General features: G+C 40.2%; 1 protein-coding gene across 4 annotated transcripts in view; it reads right to left on the bottom strand.

Annotated features, from left to right (window-relative positions):
- The window catches only part of LOC136835337 (deoxyribodipyrimidine photo-lyase-like), a 71613-nt gene extending 50830 nt beyond the window's left edge, over positions 1-20783 (bottom strand). The window contains exons 1-3 of one of the 4 annotated variants that reach the window (XM_067098703.1): positions 20517-20783; positions 10980-11132; positions 9425-9551 (exon numbers count right to left, since the gene is read on the bottom strand). In XM_067098703.1, coding sequence (XP_066954804.1) covers positions 9425-9551; positions 10980-11132; positions 20517-20519 — 283 coding nt within the window. In that variant the 5' untranslated portion in view covers positions 20520-20783. Of the gene's footprint in view, positions 1-9424; positions 9552-10979; positions 11133-20024; positions 20247-20308; positions 20445-20516 lie in introns of those variants that run through there. The other 3 variants (XM_067098700.1, XM_067098704.1, XM_067098701.1) reach the window with 3 other exon arrangements.
- Positions 20784-21643: the final 860 nt, after the last annotated feature.

The raw sequence follows: 21643 nt of genomic DNA, 5'->3' as shown, positions 1-21643 counted from the left end.
GCAGGAATGTTCCGTCGGGGAAGCCCTATGTCCTCGATGCCAAGTTGAGGGACCTGCTCTACCCCGGCGCACGGGTGGCGGCCGCAGTGCCAGAAGATCTTGCCACCCCCATCATCCAGCAGATCCGGGATGCGACCCAGCCACCCCAAGTGGATATCCTCTACGCCGAGGTTTCGGAGGACGTCGCCGCCTTAGACTTAGACCTGGAACCTATGAATACTGAACAGGACCAGGTGGTAAGTAGCGAGGTAGGTGAGGTTGTTGGGGCGGGCCCCCCCCTTTTTGACTCCCCAGCTTCATCCATTTCTTCATTTGCAGGTTTTGTGAAGTCTTCCTCCTTGGGTGATAGAGCTCCGTCTGCTATCCCCAAGTTGAAGTTGAAGACTTCATGGAAGGCGAAGGGCTATAAGTCCTCGTCCTCCAAGAAGGCATCGCCCTTCCCCCCGTCGAAGGCTAAGGTCTCAGCACCTGTAGCCTCCGGGAGCAAGTCTGGTTCCTCCGGCAAAGGCGCGAGTAAGAGGGCTGCAAAACCAAGCCCTCCTCGCCAGCCTGCCTTTGACGCAGAGGCCTTTGCGAACCAACTTTTTAAAAGGTTCACGGAGGATTTTGACACGAGATTCACCAAGATCTCCGAAAAGTTGGCCAGTCATGATAATATACTGGCGGGAATGGCTCGCCCACCCCCAGCCGAACCCCAGTATGTCATCCCCGACACAGCGGACCTCCCGCCTTTCGATGTCGGTAACCCTTGGCGTTTCGCCCTCCGGGCCATCCAACATGATGGCAAACTTACGGTTGAAGGTCTTGGCACGAGACGGTTGGAGGAATTGGAATTCTTCCCCGCCGATCTCTTGCCCCCCTACCCAGGCTTCGTAAGATTAACGGAGGAAGCATGGGTTCGGTCGGATAAGGTTCCTAGGGAGACTGTCATCGTCCCTAGGGACCAAGCTCAGTCGGCTCTCCTGCGCACTCTGACGGAGTGGCAGGCAGAAAATACAAAGTTGACTCCTTTCAAGGGCAACTTCACAATGTTTGCCCTGGGAGACAGTTTGCACCCTTGCTTCTTGAACAAAGTCGCTCTGGCTACGGCCCGAGGCGTGTGCTTTGAAGGTAATCCGTTAACAAGAGCTGAGGAAACGGGCCCCACTTCCTGGTATTCCCAGGAAGTGACGAAGTTCTGGGTGGACGCAAGTCACACCTTTCACTCGTTGGGAAACCGACCCCTTCTGTGCTTCCTCACAGTTCAGTGAACAGAAGCCAAACTGCCGGAATCTTTGCTAAAGGCGGAGTTTGATGCCGGACTAAGTTAGCCCGCCCTGAACTCCGTCCTGCCTTACGGAAGCCCTGCCGCTCCTGTGTGGACGAGCCATTTTTTCAGTCTTGCTAAGTCCCTGCCCCAGCTCAGTCTGACCTTTTCAGAGTTCATCATGGCAGACTGGAATGCAGAAAATTCATTTTTGCTGATGCCACTATCCGCCCCGAGCCTAACAAGCCTGGCAAGAGGAAGCTCGATCTGGGGGCTCTAACCTCTTCCCAGAAGAAGAGGTTAAGGTGTTATGGCTGAGGCTACAAGGGCCAACAGAGTCTGCGCTCTCCTAAGCTGGGGCATTTCTGCCTACAAGCGCAAGACCCCAGAATCTGGCGGCCCCAGACGAGGAGGCAAACGTTTGGGGAGACATAAGAGGCCCCCACCATCAGGCGGTAGTCAGCCGCCCCGGTCTCAGCAGTGGCACAGCCCTCCACCTCAAGGCTCACCCCCAACAATATGTGCTGGTCCAACCAGCTCATTCCTTGCTGCGCCCGTATGTTGCCCGCCAGCATACAACCCCACCCATGAGGGCATTGGATACTTTCACGGCCTTAATAGAATCGCAAGGGGGGAAGAGGCAGGGCCCCTCATAGAGGAAAACCCAAACACCACCCCCAAGAGGAAGGCCTGGACGTGGTAGAGGGAACAAACCGCTCCACTCCCACTGGAGAGAACACAGGTAGGTGGTCGCCTATTGGTTCAGGGGCCATTGGACCTTCAGCCTTGGGCACACAGCATTGTGTCCAAAGGACTAGATGGAGCTGGATCAAGACCTCCTCTAACCAGGTTTTACCAGCCACCTCATCAATCCTACAGGATTATGTGACAGAATTCAAGCTCAACAAACAAGCAATAAAGAAAGTAAGGCACCTAAAGTTTCAAGGCAGGTTATTCCTGTTCCCAAAAAGACTCCGATCAGCAAAGAGTGATCCTGGATCTGTCGCCTAAATCTCTACATAAAATGCGACAAATTTGCTCGTGATGCTTACGGTAGCTCAGGTGCGGACTCCTCGCTGCGTGGAGCCGCCACCACCTCTATCGATCTTTCGGTGCTTTTTATTATCGTCCGATTCGCTGAACTTCTCTCAGTTCCTCGGTTTCAGACTCGAACCAAACTACACTCCTTCAGGGTCATGCCTCCGTCTAAACATTGCGCCCAGGGTAGCTCACCAAGCTGGACACGTAGTGCAACAACTCCAGGTCCCGAGGGATATCCCTAGCAGGCGTGCAGACGATTGGATAATTTGGGCACCAACAGTTCGGAGTGTCAGGAAGGCTACGCCGCATAGTCATCAACTTCCTGAGTCGCGGGTTTCAACTGAACAGAGAGAAGTCCCGCTGACTCGGAGTCCCGGTTTGATGGCTGGGTCTCCAGTGGATCTGTCCTCTCACACGTTATCTCTCCGCCTCCCAAGAGGAAAGAGACAGCATCTCTCACCAGGAAATTTCTCAAAATCAATCGGCACTGCCGATCCCCAAGAAAAAGTCCTTGGGTCTCTTCAATTTGCCTCAGTGACGGACCTGCTCTTAAAAGCGAAAACTAAAAGACATAAACAGTGTGGCGGAGTCAAGCCAATGTCAAGCCCAGAGACAAGGTCTCCTATTCCTCGAATCTTAAAAACAAGACTGCGCCTTGACCACAGTCAGAGGCCTTATCCAAAATCAGTTCGCTTCAATTTCCCCCTCGCACTAGTTGTTTCACACAGACGCTTTCCCTAAGCGGAGGGGATATTCACTAAAAACAGAAAGTACAAGGAACAGGGTCCACAATGTTTCAGCAGTTCCATAAACACCCTGGAAGCTTCGGCTGGTCTTTCTAACTTAAAGAAAATCCCCCCAACCGGATTCATATCAGGCTGGTGTTGGACAGCGCAGTGGTAGTTCATTGCATCAACAGGGCGAGTTCCAACTCAGGTCGAGTAAACCGTAATGGTTGCTATCTTCTCCCTGGCTTAACAAGCCACGGCTGGCACCTGTCAGCCACCCACCTAGCTGGGGTAATGAACGTGATGGCCAGTTCCTGTCCAGAGCTACTCCGTTGGAGACGGAGTGGTCCCTGGACGGGAGTCTTTCAAATGGATTTGCCGGGGTTCGGTCTCCAGTGGATCTGTTCACACGGAGAGCAACTTCAAGCTCCCTGTTACGCGGCCCAACCTGGACCTCAGGCGATGCATACAGACGCAATGACAGTAGATGGAACAATTGGAGAAAATTTATCTGTTCCCTCAATAGAATTTACTGCTGAAAGTATTACACAAACTCAGACATTCAAGGGTCAACCAGCCTAAGTAGCCCCCTATTGGCTGGAGCAATTGTTCCCTCTTCTTCAGAACTGGGATTGCGGAGTCTTCGGATTCCCCAGGCCCATACTGACCCAGACAGTACAAACAAGACTGTGTCAGCTTCCTCAAGAATTCAGAATGCCCTAGTTTTATGGACTTTATAAAATTCAGCCCAAAAAGGAGCAAACATTGACCCTGTCAACACTCTGTTTTTTAGAATCAGATAAAAGAGATTCTACTCTTAGACAGTATGACCTAGCAGTCAAAAAAGTTAGCCTCCTTCCTGAAAGCATCTGAAGCCAAAATCATGACGACTAATTTAGGAGTTTCTTTCTTTAGATCACTGTTTGAGAAAGGCCTGTTCCAGCCACTATTACCACAGTCAAGTCAGCCCTGAAGAAAGTATTTCTATCACGGGCTTTAAATCGACCTTACAGATTCCTATTTTTCATCTATCCCCAGAGCATGCGCTCGTCTGAGACCCGTATCACCCACATTCTGTTACGTGGTTTCAATGACGTCCTTAAGTTAGCATCAGAGATGGACAGCTTTCAATGCTCTTAGACAGATCTGTTAAGGAAGACTTTATTTCTGATTAGCTTGGCTTCAGGTGCTAGAATCCTCAGAGCTATCGGCCACTAGAGGTGATAATTTTGTGAACTTCCTCCCGTCCGGGAGAGGTCCTCCTTTCCCCCTGACCCTAGATTCTTGGCCAAAACGAAGACCACAAGACAGGTGGTCTCCTTGGAAGGTGGTCTCCACAAGACCACAGTCTTTATGTCCAGTTTATACACTTAAATCTTACCTTTTAAGAACTCACAGAGTAAGTCGGGTCCTCTTTTTATCAGGGAGAAAGGTGGTACTCTTTCACTGAATGCTATAAGACAACAAATTCTGTATTTTATTAAACAGGCCAACCCAGATTCAGTTCCTAAGGTTCATGATATTCGAGCAGTTGCTACTTCCATTAATTACTTTCCTGTAATATGGACTTCTCAAAACTATCTAAATATACGGTTGGAAATCACCTCTAGTGTTTAAACGCTACTATTTAAAAATCGTCAAAGCCCTGAAATTTTCTACCATAGCTGTGGGAAGTGTCATCTCCCCACCTTAACTAATCATATCCTTATCCTGTTCTTTCCCCCCGCCTGCCCTCATTTACTTCTCTGCTTATCCTCCTGGTTGATCATGCCTCACTGCCTGGCTCCTCATATTGGATGTATCTTGTCTCTGTTGAGTGGAAACTGTAATCTGACATGTTATGATTGTTTTCTTGTGGGGTACTGGGCGGTTTTATTTTGCTCCATGTACCCCAGATATATGTATATGTACTGTATATTTTATTTTCCATTGATTTTGTCTCTATGTGTTTAGCCTAAGTTTTCGTGTGTAGCTTTAAAATTGTATATGCATTTATCTCATGCAAATTTCATATTTCAATATGCTTTAGTAGTGTTAAGTATTTTTAGGGCCTCTTCCGTCGTGTCGGGACTTCCCCATTTTCATAGTATTAAGTCTTGATGTGCCTTAGGTTTAGTGTTCTTGCTACATGTAAGAGATTCCCCTGATTAAAAATTATTTTCGTAATTTATGTTTTTTTCTTCAGATTGCCTCTTTCCTCGTAGTTGCAGCCTTGGCATGATTCTATGTCACTATTTCAATCGCTGACACGGGACTGAAACTCAGAAAAGGGATTTTGACAAAGGAAAAATTTCTCTGAGGAAGGTCCCGATGTCACCCGTGACCCTCCTAAACTCACCTATTGCTCCCCCCTACTTTTTGTGCCAAGTCTGGGGTTATGCTAGCATGGAATGAGGTAGGTGGCGCTGGTGTCGCCGTCCTGGCGCTGAGTGTAGGGGCTATAACGGCTCACCGCTCTGTTCCGGGGTTTTGATAAGAGATCTTTGAGTATGTTTCCCGTGGTAGTGGTATTTCACTCACCCTTCCTTATACCGATGTCTTCCAGAAGACGCCGACTGGGGGTAGTAACCCCAGCTTTCCTGAAAGCTCTTTTTCTCTGGTATATCTAGCATTTTTATACCTAGAAATTCGTGCTGTAATGGAATTTCACCGGGTGACACGGGACCTTCCTCAGAAATAGATTTTTCCTTTGTCAAAATCCCTTTTTTAAGGATACTAATGTTTAAGATGACTTTGAAATGATATCAATAATACAATTTCAAATATTAATACAGTAACAGGATAATAATTTAAGGTATATTTGATGTAGGATGATACTTTAAGTATGCATTTGGTATTTGAACTTTCAAGATAGGCAGTTTTAAGCTTTTTCAGAGGGGGGGATAGCAAGAATTGGGCCAAGCTTTAACTATTAAAGGGAGGGGGGGTTGGAACGCACCCCCAAAAATACGGGGTTTACTGTATATACTTAGGTATCATCTGATCTCATGTATCATGCTATCATTAAAATTTCGTCCAAAAACATGATTTCATCCTATACATCCTGTATAGTGCAAGATGCATTTATAGTTGATTACACTAGGCTAGGCTTCCTATGCCTGTCTCAGTTTCAGTGGATAGCACTGATAATGCATATCATATCTTGAGTTAGCTTTTAACTAATAAATAGGCCTACAAGCAAAAGTTAATTAGTTTAAATGGAATCTTCATACATTAAATCTAGCTTACACACCTTGTGATGACTAAGAATTCATTACTACAGTACTTCTTATAATTAACAACCACTTCCTACTGCATGCAAGACACTGGCATAAACAACAGCAGGTACTGACATAAACAATCAAATCAAGAAACAGCCGTTTGCCAATATCAGTTACTGTAACTAACAAGTTTATCATCGGTTGTGTTACAGTTGTTAACTTGTTAAAAATTTGCTAATTTTCAGTGGTGACTTCCATATATAAAAATAAAATAAATCTTTATGCATCCTTCACGAATGGTGAGGAAGTTGTTATGAAAGTGTGCCACAAAATTTACGGTTAAGCAGGTCATTAGTGCTCTTATGTGCCGTTAAGGGGTCAGTAGTGCTATTATCAACAATTTTCGGTTAGCGGCACTTGGCGAGGAACAGAACCCCCGCCATTAAGCGGGGACTGCCTGTATTTCCTTCATCCTATACCCTTATTTCTTCCTTTTATCATGAAACCTCCTCCCATTTCCTTATCGTGACAGTCATGTGTCCTATGACATGACTCTCCTACGACATCCCATATCCCACCTTGGAATCCATATAAAATCCTCTAAGCCAACGTCATCCACATTTTGCATGTTAGTTTAATTCTGAAAGTGAAAATGTGAATTATAAGTGAATTCTGGTTGTACACCTCCCTCGGGATATCCCAAGCAAATGTAGGTTATCGTGAGGTATCAGCAGTAATAATTAGGGAAAATCTGAATGCTCATTTGCATGTTGTTAGGGCCTTAATGCACACATTTTCCATATTTAATTCAACCCATCTCTCTTTCAGAGGATGCTTCATTGTGTGTGACTTGGGATCTCAGCGCGCAAATTGTTAGCCCGTCTTCTTCCAAATGGGGTGCCAGAAGGAGAGGATTTCCCTCACCATGGCACTGCTGAAGATTCATTATTACAGGCAGTCCCTGGTTCTTGGTGGGCTTGGTTATTGGCGATAGGTTTTACGGCGCTTGTCTAGCGACGAACTCGGCGATTTCTGGTGCTGAAAATTGCCAACTTCCACTTATTGGTGCCAATAATTGGGTACCGGCGCCAATACATACCTAATAGAGGTGCCGCTCTACGGTTATCAGCGATCTTTGCCTATCATCACACTGTTGGAATGGAACCCCCACCGATAACCGGGGACTGCCCAAATTTGATATTACTTGGGACAACCCCTTTGATAGCCAAAATGGCCTGGGGTTTTGTATAACTGATTCATGATCCACTTTGTTTGTTTGTTACATTAAATTATTAGAATTTCACAGTGTAAATTATACATTGAAATAAAGTAGTAATCTTTTTCCTTATTTATATTATTCTTATTCTTATTTATATTTGTTTTACAGGCTGTTCCTTTTAATGTTACCTGCTGTGCAGTTCCCCAAGCAGCACTGTAACAGATGGCACAGATGAACCATGTGTTTTGCATAAATACACTGAATGTTCACCATCAACATTATCACCACCATCATCAGCACCAGCCCTTGTCTCACTATCATCATCACTATCATTTTCACCATTCCCCCTTCCCTCTCTTCAACCTGACGCAATCACATCCCTCAAATACATGCTCAAACTTTCTTCAAGCATTCTCTGCAATTCCGGTCTTCCTGGCTCAACTTCCAATACTTCCTGTTCATCTTCACTTTCTGACTCATCAGCAAAAAGAATCTCAATTAGTTTTTCATGTTTCCTCTGAATTACATTTTTGACGCTTGGTAAACAATAGAATATACTAATCACTTGCTGAGTTACAGGAACCAATATTCACTCCACCCTAAGATTACGCTCGTTTTCGGAACTTTGCCCCTTTGCACTTGTTATTTTTGACATATTCACTTATATTTGGAATAAGTCAAGAATAATTAGTGAAAAAATGAAAAAAATTGGATCACAAACAATGGGAGATTAACACTTTTCCTGCCAGAAGCAAATGCCCATACTTAACCCTTCACATCCATGACTACACCAAACAAGATCAACACATTGTGGGCCACTGCATGAGATGTAAGCCCAGTCACTAGCCTGTTCACATAACATTGTTTCGTCCCCTCTACGTGCAAAAACAAATGACTCCCCAAACAAAAGATTTCATTTTAATTCATTAATTTTTTTTTACGTGTGTTTACGTCATCGGTAAATGAAGGACTTAAATTTTGATGACGTTTATATTTGTCATTAGTAAGCGAAAGGGTTAATAAGATGTTTAACTGGAGGTAAATAGGAAAATTGCAGGGTACCACACATTCACTGGCAGAAACCCAACATTTATCCTTTGGCATCAAGGACTATGCAGGGATGGATAAGGTGGGATAAATGATAAAAATTGGTTTGTTTATCTAGAAAAGAAATTATATTTTAATTTTGTATTTATTCCCAAAAGACAAACCATCAGGTGGGAATACTGTCTTGCAAAAGTTGCTGGAAATATTCATTCTCCACCCATGTTATTTTTCCAGTCAAGGATGAAAAGTGGAAAACGACTCTTATAACCTTGCATAGGAAAGTAAAAGCTGACAAGGTTCTGGACCGGAGTTTTATCTGAAAACTCACTCCAAGAAGAATCAGAACAGAAACTCTAAGATAGGGTCTTTATTGTGTGACTCAGCTGCATCAAGGCCTGTTTCACATCATACTCGGCTCTAACTTAAGGATTGACTTAAGGATGACTGACAAGAGGGAGGAAAATGGAAAGAACAAAATTGTCCTAATTATTATACAGAAATTTGAACAGTCTCTTGAAAGATCTAGCCTATGTACTGTGTGGAAACTGTAGCTAGGTATGTTACAGAAACTGCCAAGCCAAGTAGAATAAGAAAATTAAGGAAATCTAAGAGAAAAATAAAGCAAAACAGCTGAAAATAGCAAACAATGATTGCAAACAATAATGAGAAGAAACATTATTACAGCCTAACATACCCACTCAAGATAGAGTAAGCACAACCCTCCCAACAGGGAAAAACACTCAAATACAGCAGAACTTGCTGCTGCTCAAGCTATTAATGAACACTACCACAGGTGAGATAAGACTCCCCCTGACTGGCAGGAGGTTTGACTCGGCAGTATCAGAGCTTTACTAGTTTTCAAAGATATTAACCTATTGGTCATTAACACTTTAGTAAAATAATAAGTCTGTTTTTGTCTGGATACAAAAAGCTGAGCACTAACCTTGAACTCGTTGATCCCGAGACATCCAGTAAACAACTCCTGTGCTACCTTTAGGTATGTCTTTGACTTTATTCATGTGCTCTACACGACTCATGTCAAAGTTGAAGTCTAAAATATTTTGACTTGCCTGTAATTATAAAATATGGCATAAGTAAAAAAGAAGTCACAAATTTAATATGCAGTACAAAAAATTATTTCACCACTGAAAGAATTTTCAGTCTTGGGGGTCTGTGCTACCTAATAACAACAGGATTCCAATAAGAGTTGGTATTTTTAGTAAAGAATAACCTTGCCTGGCACCAAGCTCCATAATTAAATCTGCTATGTCAAATTAAGTAATGAAATGTAAAAAATCAATAGACCTTCAAACAATGGTAAATATTAAATAGCATTAATAAAGTAATCATGCTTTTGTGGTCACTATCAACAACTTTTGTTCTGAAATTAGCACATCTTATTTACTAAAAGTTATTATTGAAGTGGCAAGGAAGGACTTATGCATGTTCAACATGAGATGCTCAAGTTTCCACATAAACTGCATGACACAAACGTAAGTCAATTTTGTCATCCAGGTATTGCAGCCTTTACTGCAATACCAGAAACTAGAACTACTAGTGTCAGACATACCTAACTAGTTGAAAAGTCAAAATCAAGAAAAGACAATTCCAGAAAAGTCACTATGAAGAAAAAAAAATACTTCACCAAGAAAGAAAATAACGAATCCAAAACTCTAAACCGCTATAACAACACCAGGTGTTGACTCTAGGAACGACAGAAACAAACTGTCATGTTGTTCCTCTGTCTTACCCCAAAAGTGGGCGGGGCATAGTCACCTACACAAAACAAAAGAATCGCTACCGCGGAATTCACAATTCTAACTACCGTTCGAGTAGAAACTCTTAGCTAAGTAATTAGTGGGTAAGTTATATATATAAAAATACAAACTTAATTCCTTGCAAAAAGGCCTATTTGACATATGGGGGTTGAAAATAAAAAGCAAACAAAATGAATATAAAAAACAAACACACAGTCAACAACAAAAAAAAAAAGGAAAAAGAACTGGCAAGTTTATTCAATAAAAGTTTAAACAGAAGAAGTCAGGCATAGAATCATGAAAGACAACTGTACTCGACACCCGACCGAAGCAAAATGGGGTTCAGACCGACAGGTGGGCAGGGCTTCCCACTGCCTGTCACCAGTTGACTACCTTATCAATTAGTTTGATGGTGTAATGAACAAAGGTTTGTACGTATGTATTTGTGAAGGAACAACTAAGGTTTAATGCCACATCAGAACACGCAGTAAAGGATCACCATACAAAATTCTAACCTGGGATGAAAAAATAACTAGAATAGAATAATGCAAAGAGAAAAGCTAACAGACATCTGCATAACAGGAGAGACAAGTACAGTAATGAATTAGTTTGTGACACAATGAACATGGGTTCCCTTTGTTGGAAGAGAGCTCATCAGCAAGAATGACCAGATTTCTGGCTGTGCACTGTAACATACCAGTAAGTATAAAAGAACATTTTATATTACATGGACACACTTACACTTATCCTGTCCATCACAAGACGAGTGTGAATGTCACGGACTACTTCCTCCTCTCTCCTCACCATTTTGATCTTGATATCTCCAACCAGGGGCATATTGGAAGAGAAATATCTGAATCCCTTCTGAATGACAGCACAGTACTGGAACCTGAACTGATAACAGAAAAATATCAATAAAAACAATAAAATATTGTATGTCACATACAAATCTTAGTCAAATCCAAATATTCCACTCAGGGTACACCATAGTAGTACAGCAAAAAAAAAAGGCAATCTGATTAAAACAAACAATCTGCAATAGAAATTTATACTACAAAGTCTGTTCTGCACAATGGTGCCTCTCAAAAGATCTTTGAGAAATATGAAACTCTAACAAAAAAAGTTAAAATTTTATTATATACCAACCATACTAAATAACATGTTAATGGTATGATAGGATTATTCTGTCAAGCTCTGCTGTTGGGCTGATCAAAATAAACAAGCAATAAATGTCGACTGACCTGGAGGATTGGCAGGCATTTAATATCTCAAATTCAAGACAGTTTCCAATATGTGGACTGCCTATAGAATAAACTATATAAACCCCTTAAGCCTCATAATGAGGCATTGTAATTCTATGGCATGTGAGTGAAGGGGTGGGCCACTTTTTTTGGAAACAGGGTAAAAAGAGCAGGGTTGGTCAGAGGTTGGATTATTATACGACTTCAGGTTCCTATATCTAAGAAAAATGTAAATTACCTTTAGTTTGAGATTTGTCCCAAGAGGTGGGATTATGATAAAAGACTTATATCTAAGAAAAATGTAATTTATCTTTAGTTTGGGATTTGTTGATACAATGGAGACTCACTCCTTAGGTGGGAAGTATTGTTCAGAGAACGAGAGAGGTTCTTTCCATTACGAAATGTCAGCTTCCCAGTCACATTTATGATCAGGAGAAGAATAACTCCTGTAACTACCTGTTCAGCCTGATTACATGTAACATTGAGAATGACAGGGCCCTATGGCATTGTTTAGCTTTTCAGTAGCCTAGTTCTAAGAAGAAAAAGGAAACAAGCTCTCAAACTGTGTGGAAAGATTGTGCCAACTTAGGGGTTGCAGTGTTACTACAATCAGACCTGAAGATAATACTAGTGCTTTGCTGCTCAGCCCCTACACACACTTCAAAAGGGATATGCAGGGAGTCACATCTACGACTACAGTAACAAACAGATTTCTCAGTTGTGAAAGTCAACTGTATACAGCCAGATCAGTTCATACACAGCCAGAGAGAGAGAGAGAGAGAGAGAGAGAGAGAGAGAGAGACTTTTGCTCAATTGACCTTATGTCACTCATGGAAGAGCTCCACATGGAGATATTGTATTACATGGTGGCCCGAGGTAAGGGTTAATGATACAGATGGTTAAACATTGGCTTTAATGGTTATAGCGCTGTCACATCTTGCTACAGGTACAAAAATCGGCGGGCTTCTCCCAATCCCCATAACACAACAATCCACAATGCACCAGTCCTCAGCAGAGCTTCAACATGGGCAATATGATGTGCAAGGCCCAATACACAACAGTCCCTTCCCCCAAGATAAGACATAAAACTGAACAACAAGCATCAAGAAAACCCACCATGAACAAAAAATAAATCTTCACAGATTCAATCTATCAGGGAGTTTAACAACTCTGCTTGATCTTAAAACTGGAGCATGGGGTACACATGATTCATCCCTCTCATTTTTTCAAACAGTACATGGTACACCATTATCAGAAGATTCTACACAACTTTCTGAGGCTCCAGGTAGATTATTGTTACAAGATTCATCTACACTACTAAAAGAAACATGTGAGAAAGAATCCTTAGTTCGATTAACAAGGCTACTAGTAAATCTAGGCAATAATTGGTCATGGTGTCTCTTCCATAACATATTTCCAAAATTATTAACTTGCACAAGATAATTTCTTACTCCTAAAACTTCTGTAATTTGTCCTTCAACTCAAGGCTCTCCCTTTCCAAAATTTTTTGCGAACACTGCATCTCCACCATTATGCTTGGGAGTTTCCTGAGAGAATAATTTCTTTGACAAAACTTCAAAAATCTCTTTTTCTCTTAGAATGGACCTTGACTGACTGAATGGTTTTTTAAAGGAATGACCAAACAACAGTTCTGCAGGTGACTTTCCAGTTGTAGAATGTGAACTTTTTCTATAATTGTACAACAATCTACAAAGCCTAATGTTTAAAGATCCAATCTCAAACTTCTTCAAGCCTTCTTTAAAAGTCCTCACAGCTTGCTCAGCTAGTCCATTTGATGAAGGGTTAAATGGTGCACGAGTTATAAGACATACACCATTTTTCTTATAAAAAGCCTTAATCTCTTCAGAAACAAAAAATGGTGCATTATCTGATACAATTTCGTCTGGAATACCAAAATTAGAAAAGGTTTTCCTAAGCAACTCAGTAGTAACATTTGATGTCTTGAGGAAGTAACATGGCCATCCATAAACTTAGAAAAAGCATCTATAATCAAAACAAAATACTTATTATCCATAGGTCCAGCATAATCTATGTGTAATCTAGACCACACTTTACCAGGTGACAGGCGAGAAAGAACAGGAGCTTGATTTGGTTGGTAATTAGTATAACAAATATGACAACTCACTGTAACCTCTGCAATACTGTATCTTGATCAATCTTAGGCCACCAAACCCAATTCCTAGCTTCTGCTTTCATGACATTTACACCATTATGACCACTATGTAAGTGATCCAACACTTTACACCTCAACAGAGTGGGTATGACAATTCTGTTTCTATACAGTACATCATCATATATATAAACTATGATCAGCTTTCACAGAGCCATACTCAGACAATCTTGAATCCTCTTTAGACCAACCAAACTTAATGCACTGAATAATTTCATTTAAAACTTCATCCCTTCTAGTACATTTCTTTATAACCTCAAAAGAAATATTAAAATCTACTACTTCTACCAGCTTAATATATTCGGCAGGGGATATATCTCATCTATCATCCTTAATAGGCAACCTAGTAAGTGCATCTGCCACAACATTCTGCCAGCCTTATAAACAAGGTCAAAATCATACTGAGATAACAGTAAAGCCCAACGCTGAGTATGTGCATTGGCTTGGTGTGGAATTTGACGTCCTTTACCAAATAAGCCCAGTAACGGTTTGTGGTCAGTCCTAGCTTCAAACTTCCTACCAAGAAAGAAATACCTAAATCTATTTAAAACAAAAACTATTTCAAGGCCTTCTCGATCTATCTGAGCATAGTTCTGTTTAGCTGATGTAAGTTTTTTACTCACAAAATATACAGGAACCTCCTTCCCATCCACTTTCTGTAACAAAACACCACCTACTCCAATGGGTGAAGCTTCAACTTCCACAATCAATGAACTTTCTCCATCATAATTACATAACAATGGACTTTCAGCCAAATCTTTTTTCACAGTTTCAAGAGCAGTTTGTTCAATTTTGCTCCATCTGAAATTTGCATTCTTTTCTAACAGGTCATACAAGGAAGCACGCATACTACAGAAATTCTGGATAAACTTACAATAATGTAACCATACCAAGAAATGACTGACCTTCTGCAACAGAAGTGGGAGATGGACCATCTAATATAGCTTGAACCTTTTTAGCAGAAGGTCTGACACCTTCACCAGAAATATGTTAACCCAAATATCCTACTGAAGATACCTTGGCAGCAGACTTTTACTTAGTAATCTGAATATTATGCTCTTGCAAAATATCTAAAACTTTACTAAACCTAAGGTCATGATCCTCTTCAGTTTCTTCACTGATAACTACATCAATTAAATATGCACCAACACCATCAACATCTACTAACAAACCAGCAACAAAACTTTGAAAAATAGCAGGGGAAGAAGAAAGGACAAAAGGTAACCTTTTAAACTTAAACAGACCCTTATGTTCATTAATTACCATGAACTTCTGGCTCTCTTCATCCACTGGGGTATTTGTAAGTAAGAATTTTTTAAATCAATAGTGGAAAATATTTTTCCTTTACCAATCTCTGGTAATAATTCATCAATCTTTGGTAATGGATACTGATCACAATCTAGACATTGATTTGACTTGAAATCATCAAATACGAAGTTATCAGATTTCATATCAGTAACAATAAGAGCTGCCCATTCAGTTGAACTGACAGACTGAATTATATTATCATTAACCAAAGTCAGCAAAGTATCTTTAACCATAGGCTTATAATGAAAATGAACTGTTCTGCATTTTCTAAATTTAGGTACTGAATCACCTTTCATATGAATTTTGGCAACCAAACCTACAATTGGTTTCCTAGGGTCCACCTCGTAGTTATCATACAAATCCTGAACATTTCTGTCAATCTTATTTACTTTAGATGAATTAACCATGCCCATTGAGTAAGTACCAATTTTACCCATCAAAACTTTACCACAGAGATTTGAATTCTTATTTTTAGCAACATAAAAAGTCTGAGCGACATTATGATCATTATAAGCAACATCTACAGAAACCTTACCTAACACATTTATGTTAACCTTATCATATGCAGCGCATGACAGCCGAAAGCAAATTGGAATGTTTACATCTGGGTAGGTGGTACCCCGCCTCCCAGATGGTAGTTAACTGCCTAAACACCTTGTTCGAAAGTTCAACGGTCGTTTCCAGCTTCGCTGAAAGTAATTCCTAATGTAAAGGACCAACGGTTTGTATATCATGTCGGAAAAAATCTGAATAAAAGTCATGGACTTTAAATCTAAGTTTTCAGCAGCCAAACTGGCAAAACAAACTTCATGCTCTAAAGCCATAAACAACTGGCCTCTCACTTGAGCATCAAACTGTGTACCAAACTCACAATCTTTTGCCATAGATTTCAGATCAGCATACATATCTTTCAAAGACTCTCCTCTTTTTTTCCTTCTTTGCTAGAAAGAAAGTAAACTTGTGGTAACTAGGTTTAATATCATAATGTGCCTTAAGCAAAACTAACAATTGTTCATATGTCTTAGTATGTGGCAAATCTGGTGCACATATATTACCTAGAACTGCAAACACTTCAGTACCAACAGACAACAAAAGAACATTTTTCTTTTTAACAGACATATAAGCAAAATATGCTTCCAAAAAACAATCACAATTCAAAAGAAATTTTAGAGGGGTTAAATGCATAAATTTTAATATGTGGAGTAGCCATATCCACTAACACTTCAATACCAGACTTATTATTACATATAAATCAAAAGTAATTAATCTGGCTTAATCAAAGCCATTACTGCAGGTTCCTGAATTATTTAATAAACATACTGCAGGATAAGTGCCAGTAACATAATACAACAATCTGTAATCAACAAGGCCTAATTACCTTAATGTGATAAAAACAGCATAACCTAAAGTAGGCCACATGACAAATCAAGAGGACAAGCAAAAACACACTAGCTTAAGCATACTACTACCATAATAGGCAATGAAATGACGATACACTTCCATATGATTAAATCAAAATAACATTAGCCACTACAAACAATTCAACTGTTACGCTGCCCAGATGCCCTTCTCTCCCGGTCGGCACTGAACAATATAGTAAAGGGTATATATACTGTATATGATGCAGTACAGGTGAAACAACTTGAAAAACCTACCAAATTAATGTGGGAAATTTACCATCTTTAGTTCATGTTTTTACATGGAAAAGCTCCGCACGAAGCCATGTTTAGTATCAGCCCCCAGATGAGCATAAAATCATAAACAAGAGATTGTAAATTTCTCAAGTTATCTCACCTGTGCTGCATCATATAACACACCCTTTCCTGCATTGTTCAGTAAAAAAATTTTTTTAATACACAATATCTCTGTGCAGAGCTCATCCTTAGAACTACCCTTATGCCATACGAGTACCTTAGGTGAGATACTTTTTTGCCTGAGAGGAGCTTGGAGATGACACAACCTGTTGAGCAGTAACCACAGGTCCTAAGAAAAAGGTATCCAAAGACTTGTGGGCAACGTCCCAAGGGTAAAATGACTAAGGTAATCTGAAACCTAGACACCTACCCTGAGTACCTGTGAACCAACACCATTGGCTTCATGAGCTCTTGCCCAGACTGGATGACTGTCCTCCTTCTAGGACATACCCCCCATGTCCTCTTAATTACCTAATTAAGTGAGAAAGAATGGGAGCTCTTGGCCACCTTCTTGTGACTACCAGTAATACAAAGACACTGACACTATGGTCTAAGATGATAAATTCTCATTAGAAAGCATTACACAGCTCACACTGGGCACTAAAGAAGCTCAACTGGTTCTCCAGTAATATATTCTTACACGGAAAGATTTAAAAAATTCTCGAATCTTGTCAGAAACTAACATGTCCTGGGTTTTTGCAACAAAAACAAGTGACCTCCAAGTGGCAGGCAAAATATATGGCTAAGGCTAACAGAACAAGTCCTGAGGGTGATGTCTCCATTCAAGTCCACTCCCAAGGGCTCTACAGCACCTAAGTTGGGCTGTGGAGAACAAGAGTCATGTTCCACTGGAGGCACAATTTACCAAGGTCAGCAAAACTGTTCAAAACTCCTATGATAACTGTATCAAGGAAAAGAATTCTATGCCCTTCAGTCAGAAGACTTGGACAAAGGCAGAGCAATAGGTTTCAATGCAAGGATGGAGAAGAGCTTGTCTGAATGAAGGTGGATGAGTAAATCCTTGATCTGATGCTAAGTGGCTCTTATGGAGAAAGACCCTGTCTATGAAACCAACTGGAGAAAAGTCTACTTAATGGTACACACTAGCTGAGGAATCTCACAACTTGTGGCTTACAGAGAAGAGTGGCCAAAGGGGAATCTTTGGGTGTCTCAACCAGACATACTAGCATGGGCTAGCAAAGAGGAGTTACCAGGGTTATCTCAGATCGAGAATAAAACACTTAGTTGAGTACTCCACACATCAGACTGAAAGTAGGAGAGGCATAGATATCCAGATTATCTCAAGGACTGCTAGAAGATATTTTCCAATACAGCCCTGAGTACTTTCAGGAGGACTGATCAATGGACATGTGAAAATATGCATCCTTCAGATCTATCAAAAACACAAAGTCCCCTTCTCTGATGGAAACCAACATAGAAAAAAATAATTTCCATCTTAAATTGTGTTTGTAAAACAAAACTTATTCAACAAAAAGGAGGTCAATGACTAGTCTAAACCCCCATCTGACTGCTCACCAAGAAAGCCAAAATAAAAGGAAAGGACAGCCCAGTGCATTCTTTTCCAACACTGCCCTCACCTCTACCAACAGGGTCAAAGATTGAGAGATCCTGGAGGGTAGGCCACCTTCTTATAACCTACAATTATGAATGGGAAAGGAAAGTTGTTGGGTTGGAGTAAACACAAAACAAATGAAATACAAGGATGTATTTAACCTAATCTAAGTCACAAGGTCCTCACCTGGCTGGGAAAAGAGGCCTTGGACCTTCCCAATCCAACTTATGGCAATGTAGATTATAAAAAAAATAAAGGGTGCCACCTAACCTGACTAACATATCTTGCCAGGGTCTTACCTGGCTGACCCCTACCTAAACTAACATAAGGCACTGTCATTCAAATTAAATAGCAAGGTTCTAACCTACCATCACTAGCCGAACCTAACCTACGGCAAAGGGTCCTTACCTGGACCCCTACTACACTAACATAAACTACGTTACTAGATCCTTACTCTACCAAGCGTGAGATGTCACTTTAAAATTCAAGTCTTCATTATACCTATACCTTACCTTAACCTCAATCAGAACTTTCAAAATATCATGGGATGTGATGCTTCACCTTTACTTCACTCTTGTGTTATTTGCCTGCCTGAAAACCTGGTTTCCTGGTCTCATGAGTGCAATAATTTGTAGGAACTGAACTATAAAATTTAGGTCAAAGGCCAAGGGGTGGGACCTAAGGTCATTCAGCACTGAAAGGGGAATTGCGAGTGAAAAGTTTTAAACCTCACACTTGCACTATGAAACAATTGTTATGAGAGGGTGGAAAGTAAGACTGAAGAAAGATATTATGAAAGATTGAAGAAAGATATTATGAACAGAAAAATGTAAAATAAATGAAAGGGGCTGCAGATGGGGCCAAAGAGACTCCAAAGAACCTCAAGTAATATCTGCAGTCACTAGCGGATTCAGAAAAATTTCCGGGGGGGACACCATTTTCATATTATACATACTGTATATATATACATATGTAAATATGTATATGCATATATATATATATATATATATATATATATATAATGAAATATTTCTGTTGTATCATAGTATAATATATTTTCTTCAACATATCATTCAGTATCGAAGTAGAAAATATGAAATTGACAGCAATCGCCTGTTCTATCAGGAAACACAAAATCCATTATCATCATTAAGATTATTGTTATTATCATTATTATTGTCATTATTTTTTTCTAAAAATTTTATAATTTTTATGATTTTTTTTAAATTTTTATGTCTCATTTATGTTAGTCTAAATCTTCAATATTATTATTTTGTCATTTTTCATGGGGTCCCCCCCCCCCCGGATCCGCTAGTGTCTAAAGTGCACTGTGTGAGGTGCACTGATGGCACTACATACCTTTGGAGAATAATTGCATGGTAAGATAGGTTTAGTACCTCTTAATACTATCCTAGGCCTAGCCCTACTAGGCTACTTTGCTACCGAAATGAGCATCTGAAGCACATATTAAAACATACGAAAAATCAGACTTTCAACTCCATAATACAATTGCAATTTAGCCTCATAGATCTTTTTCAGAGAGCCTTTTGGTATATCAATGATTTCAAAATTCTTCAAGGCTAGGCTATATCAAGTAGCAATAAAAAAAACAAAGCTTCAACTTTTTGGATAAAATGGATTAAGAACTGGGCAAATGGCCTACCACCTAAGCTCATCATTTATGGCCAAGCCTAAGCCTAACCTACGCCTACCGTAACTGGTAGACAGGCAAAGACCTTTTTACACGACTAGGCTATTTATACTTGACGACCAACTTACCTAGGAGCCTTGTCAGAACATGCTTTAGGATGTGTTCAGTTACAAATATAGGTCTAATTGGTGTGTGCAGCAAAAATCTTCAACGGTACCGTATTCAAATGAATGAAATTTAGCTTGGGTCAGCCTAGGCCTAACTAGAGTATAGTACACCTTGCGCCTCTGCCTCATATGAATAGCCTAGGTTAAGCCGCGTCACTTTACCTTTAGGCCTAGGCTATTACTGAAATGTGATTGTGATCTGTGCCGTTTCGCAAACATATCTTAATTGTAATGGCTTCGTTTACCTTGGACGACGTACGTAGGCCTAAGACAAGTTACGCTTGCCGTCAGAAGTTTGCAATGGTAACGCTAAGTGGACTTTGCGGCTTGTGTAACCTAGCTTAACCACTCAGACCCGTACACCTCCATGTGTTTAAATATATCTCCGCCTATGTTATTTTTTCCATTCTTTGATAAATATACTAACCACGATGACGAAGAACATAAACTTACCATCAGGTTACCTAGGTCGAGATGTAATTACTAGGAGCACAAAACCGAATCTATTAGGCCTATAGGTTTCTCGGTTTCCCTATTACGTAGTTATGTGTATGGTTATAACACACCTGCAGGTACAATACTAATAGTTAAAAGGATACTTTAAAGTTGCATGATGTGAATTATATAAAATACTACAACTGCAAGTACAATGGTAATAGTATTACATTTTTTGTTCTTAACGTGACTAATTCTTAATACAAGCTAACTCAGACAACGCTCAGACTTTGTATTTGAAAGATTCAATAATTTTTATTACATTTAATCGTTCATTACGTTATGTGAACTACACTGGAGTGAACATAATTAAAGACATAACATTTTTATTATCGATGAGACGTCATAAAACGGACACATTAATTCACACATTCATGCGTTGGCGCCTCTTGCAGGAAAATTACGTCACGCTCATGCACGATCTTATGTAAATAGCAATGACTTTAAGAATATGTCAAGACTGGTCATACATGGAGACAATGATGTTCTTGGGTTTGACATATTACCCCTCTTAAAACTTTCTCAGAATTTCCTGCGTTGTGTTCAAATGCTAGTTATGCATTTACTAACTATTCTTCACCGTGAATTTCACCAACAATACGATGTTTCTCCACTCAAAATATTAACTGATAACAATAACGATACTGTATAGCAATACCTGGGAATATAACTTTATCAAATTTAAAAAAATATCTGCCATGCTCCATAGTAATAGTAATATTAATATCTATTTTACGCCTGAATTTCCATTCCTTATTTTTAATTCTTTTCAGAAGCAAACTAACTCTCATCTTGGTAAAAAAAAAAAAGTTAATGTTCCTTCCAGCCTAAAACTAACTACTATGCCAGGTACATCATCATAGCCCATAGTATGGGTCAGAAGTTCTAAATGCATGCTGCTACTGAATAAACTATGGCCCCTTAGGTCCATTATTTTATTCCCATAGCGTAACGTTAGAGTGGATTAGACTAATGCTGTGGCGTCGACCTACAGGTATAGCCACGGTCCAGACAGAAATATCTGGCCCGTGGCCGTGGGTGTAACCCACACACTACCATAATAGTGTCACTGTCACCGTAAACAT

The sequence above is a fragment of the Macrobrachium rosenbergii genome, chromosome 55 (genome assembly GCF_040412425.1).
Source record: "Macrobrachium rosenbergii isolate ZJJX-2024 chromosome 55, ASM4041242v1, whole genome shotgun sequence".
NCBI classification, from domain to species: domain Eukaryota; kingdom Metazoa; phylum Arthropoda; class Malacostraca; order Decapoda; family Palaemonidae; genus Macrobrachium; species Macrobrachium rosenbergii.
Note: the sequence above shows the minus strand (reverse complement) of the source record. Positions and strands in the feature narration are given on the sequence as shown.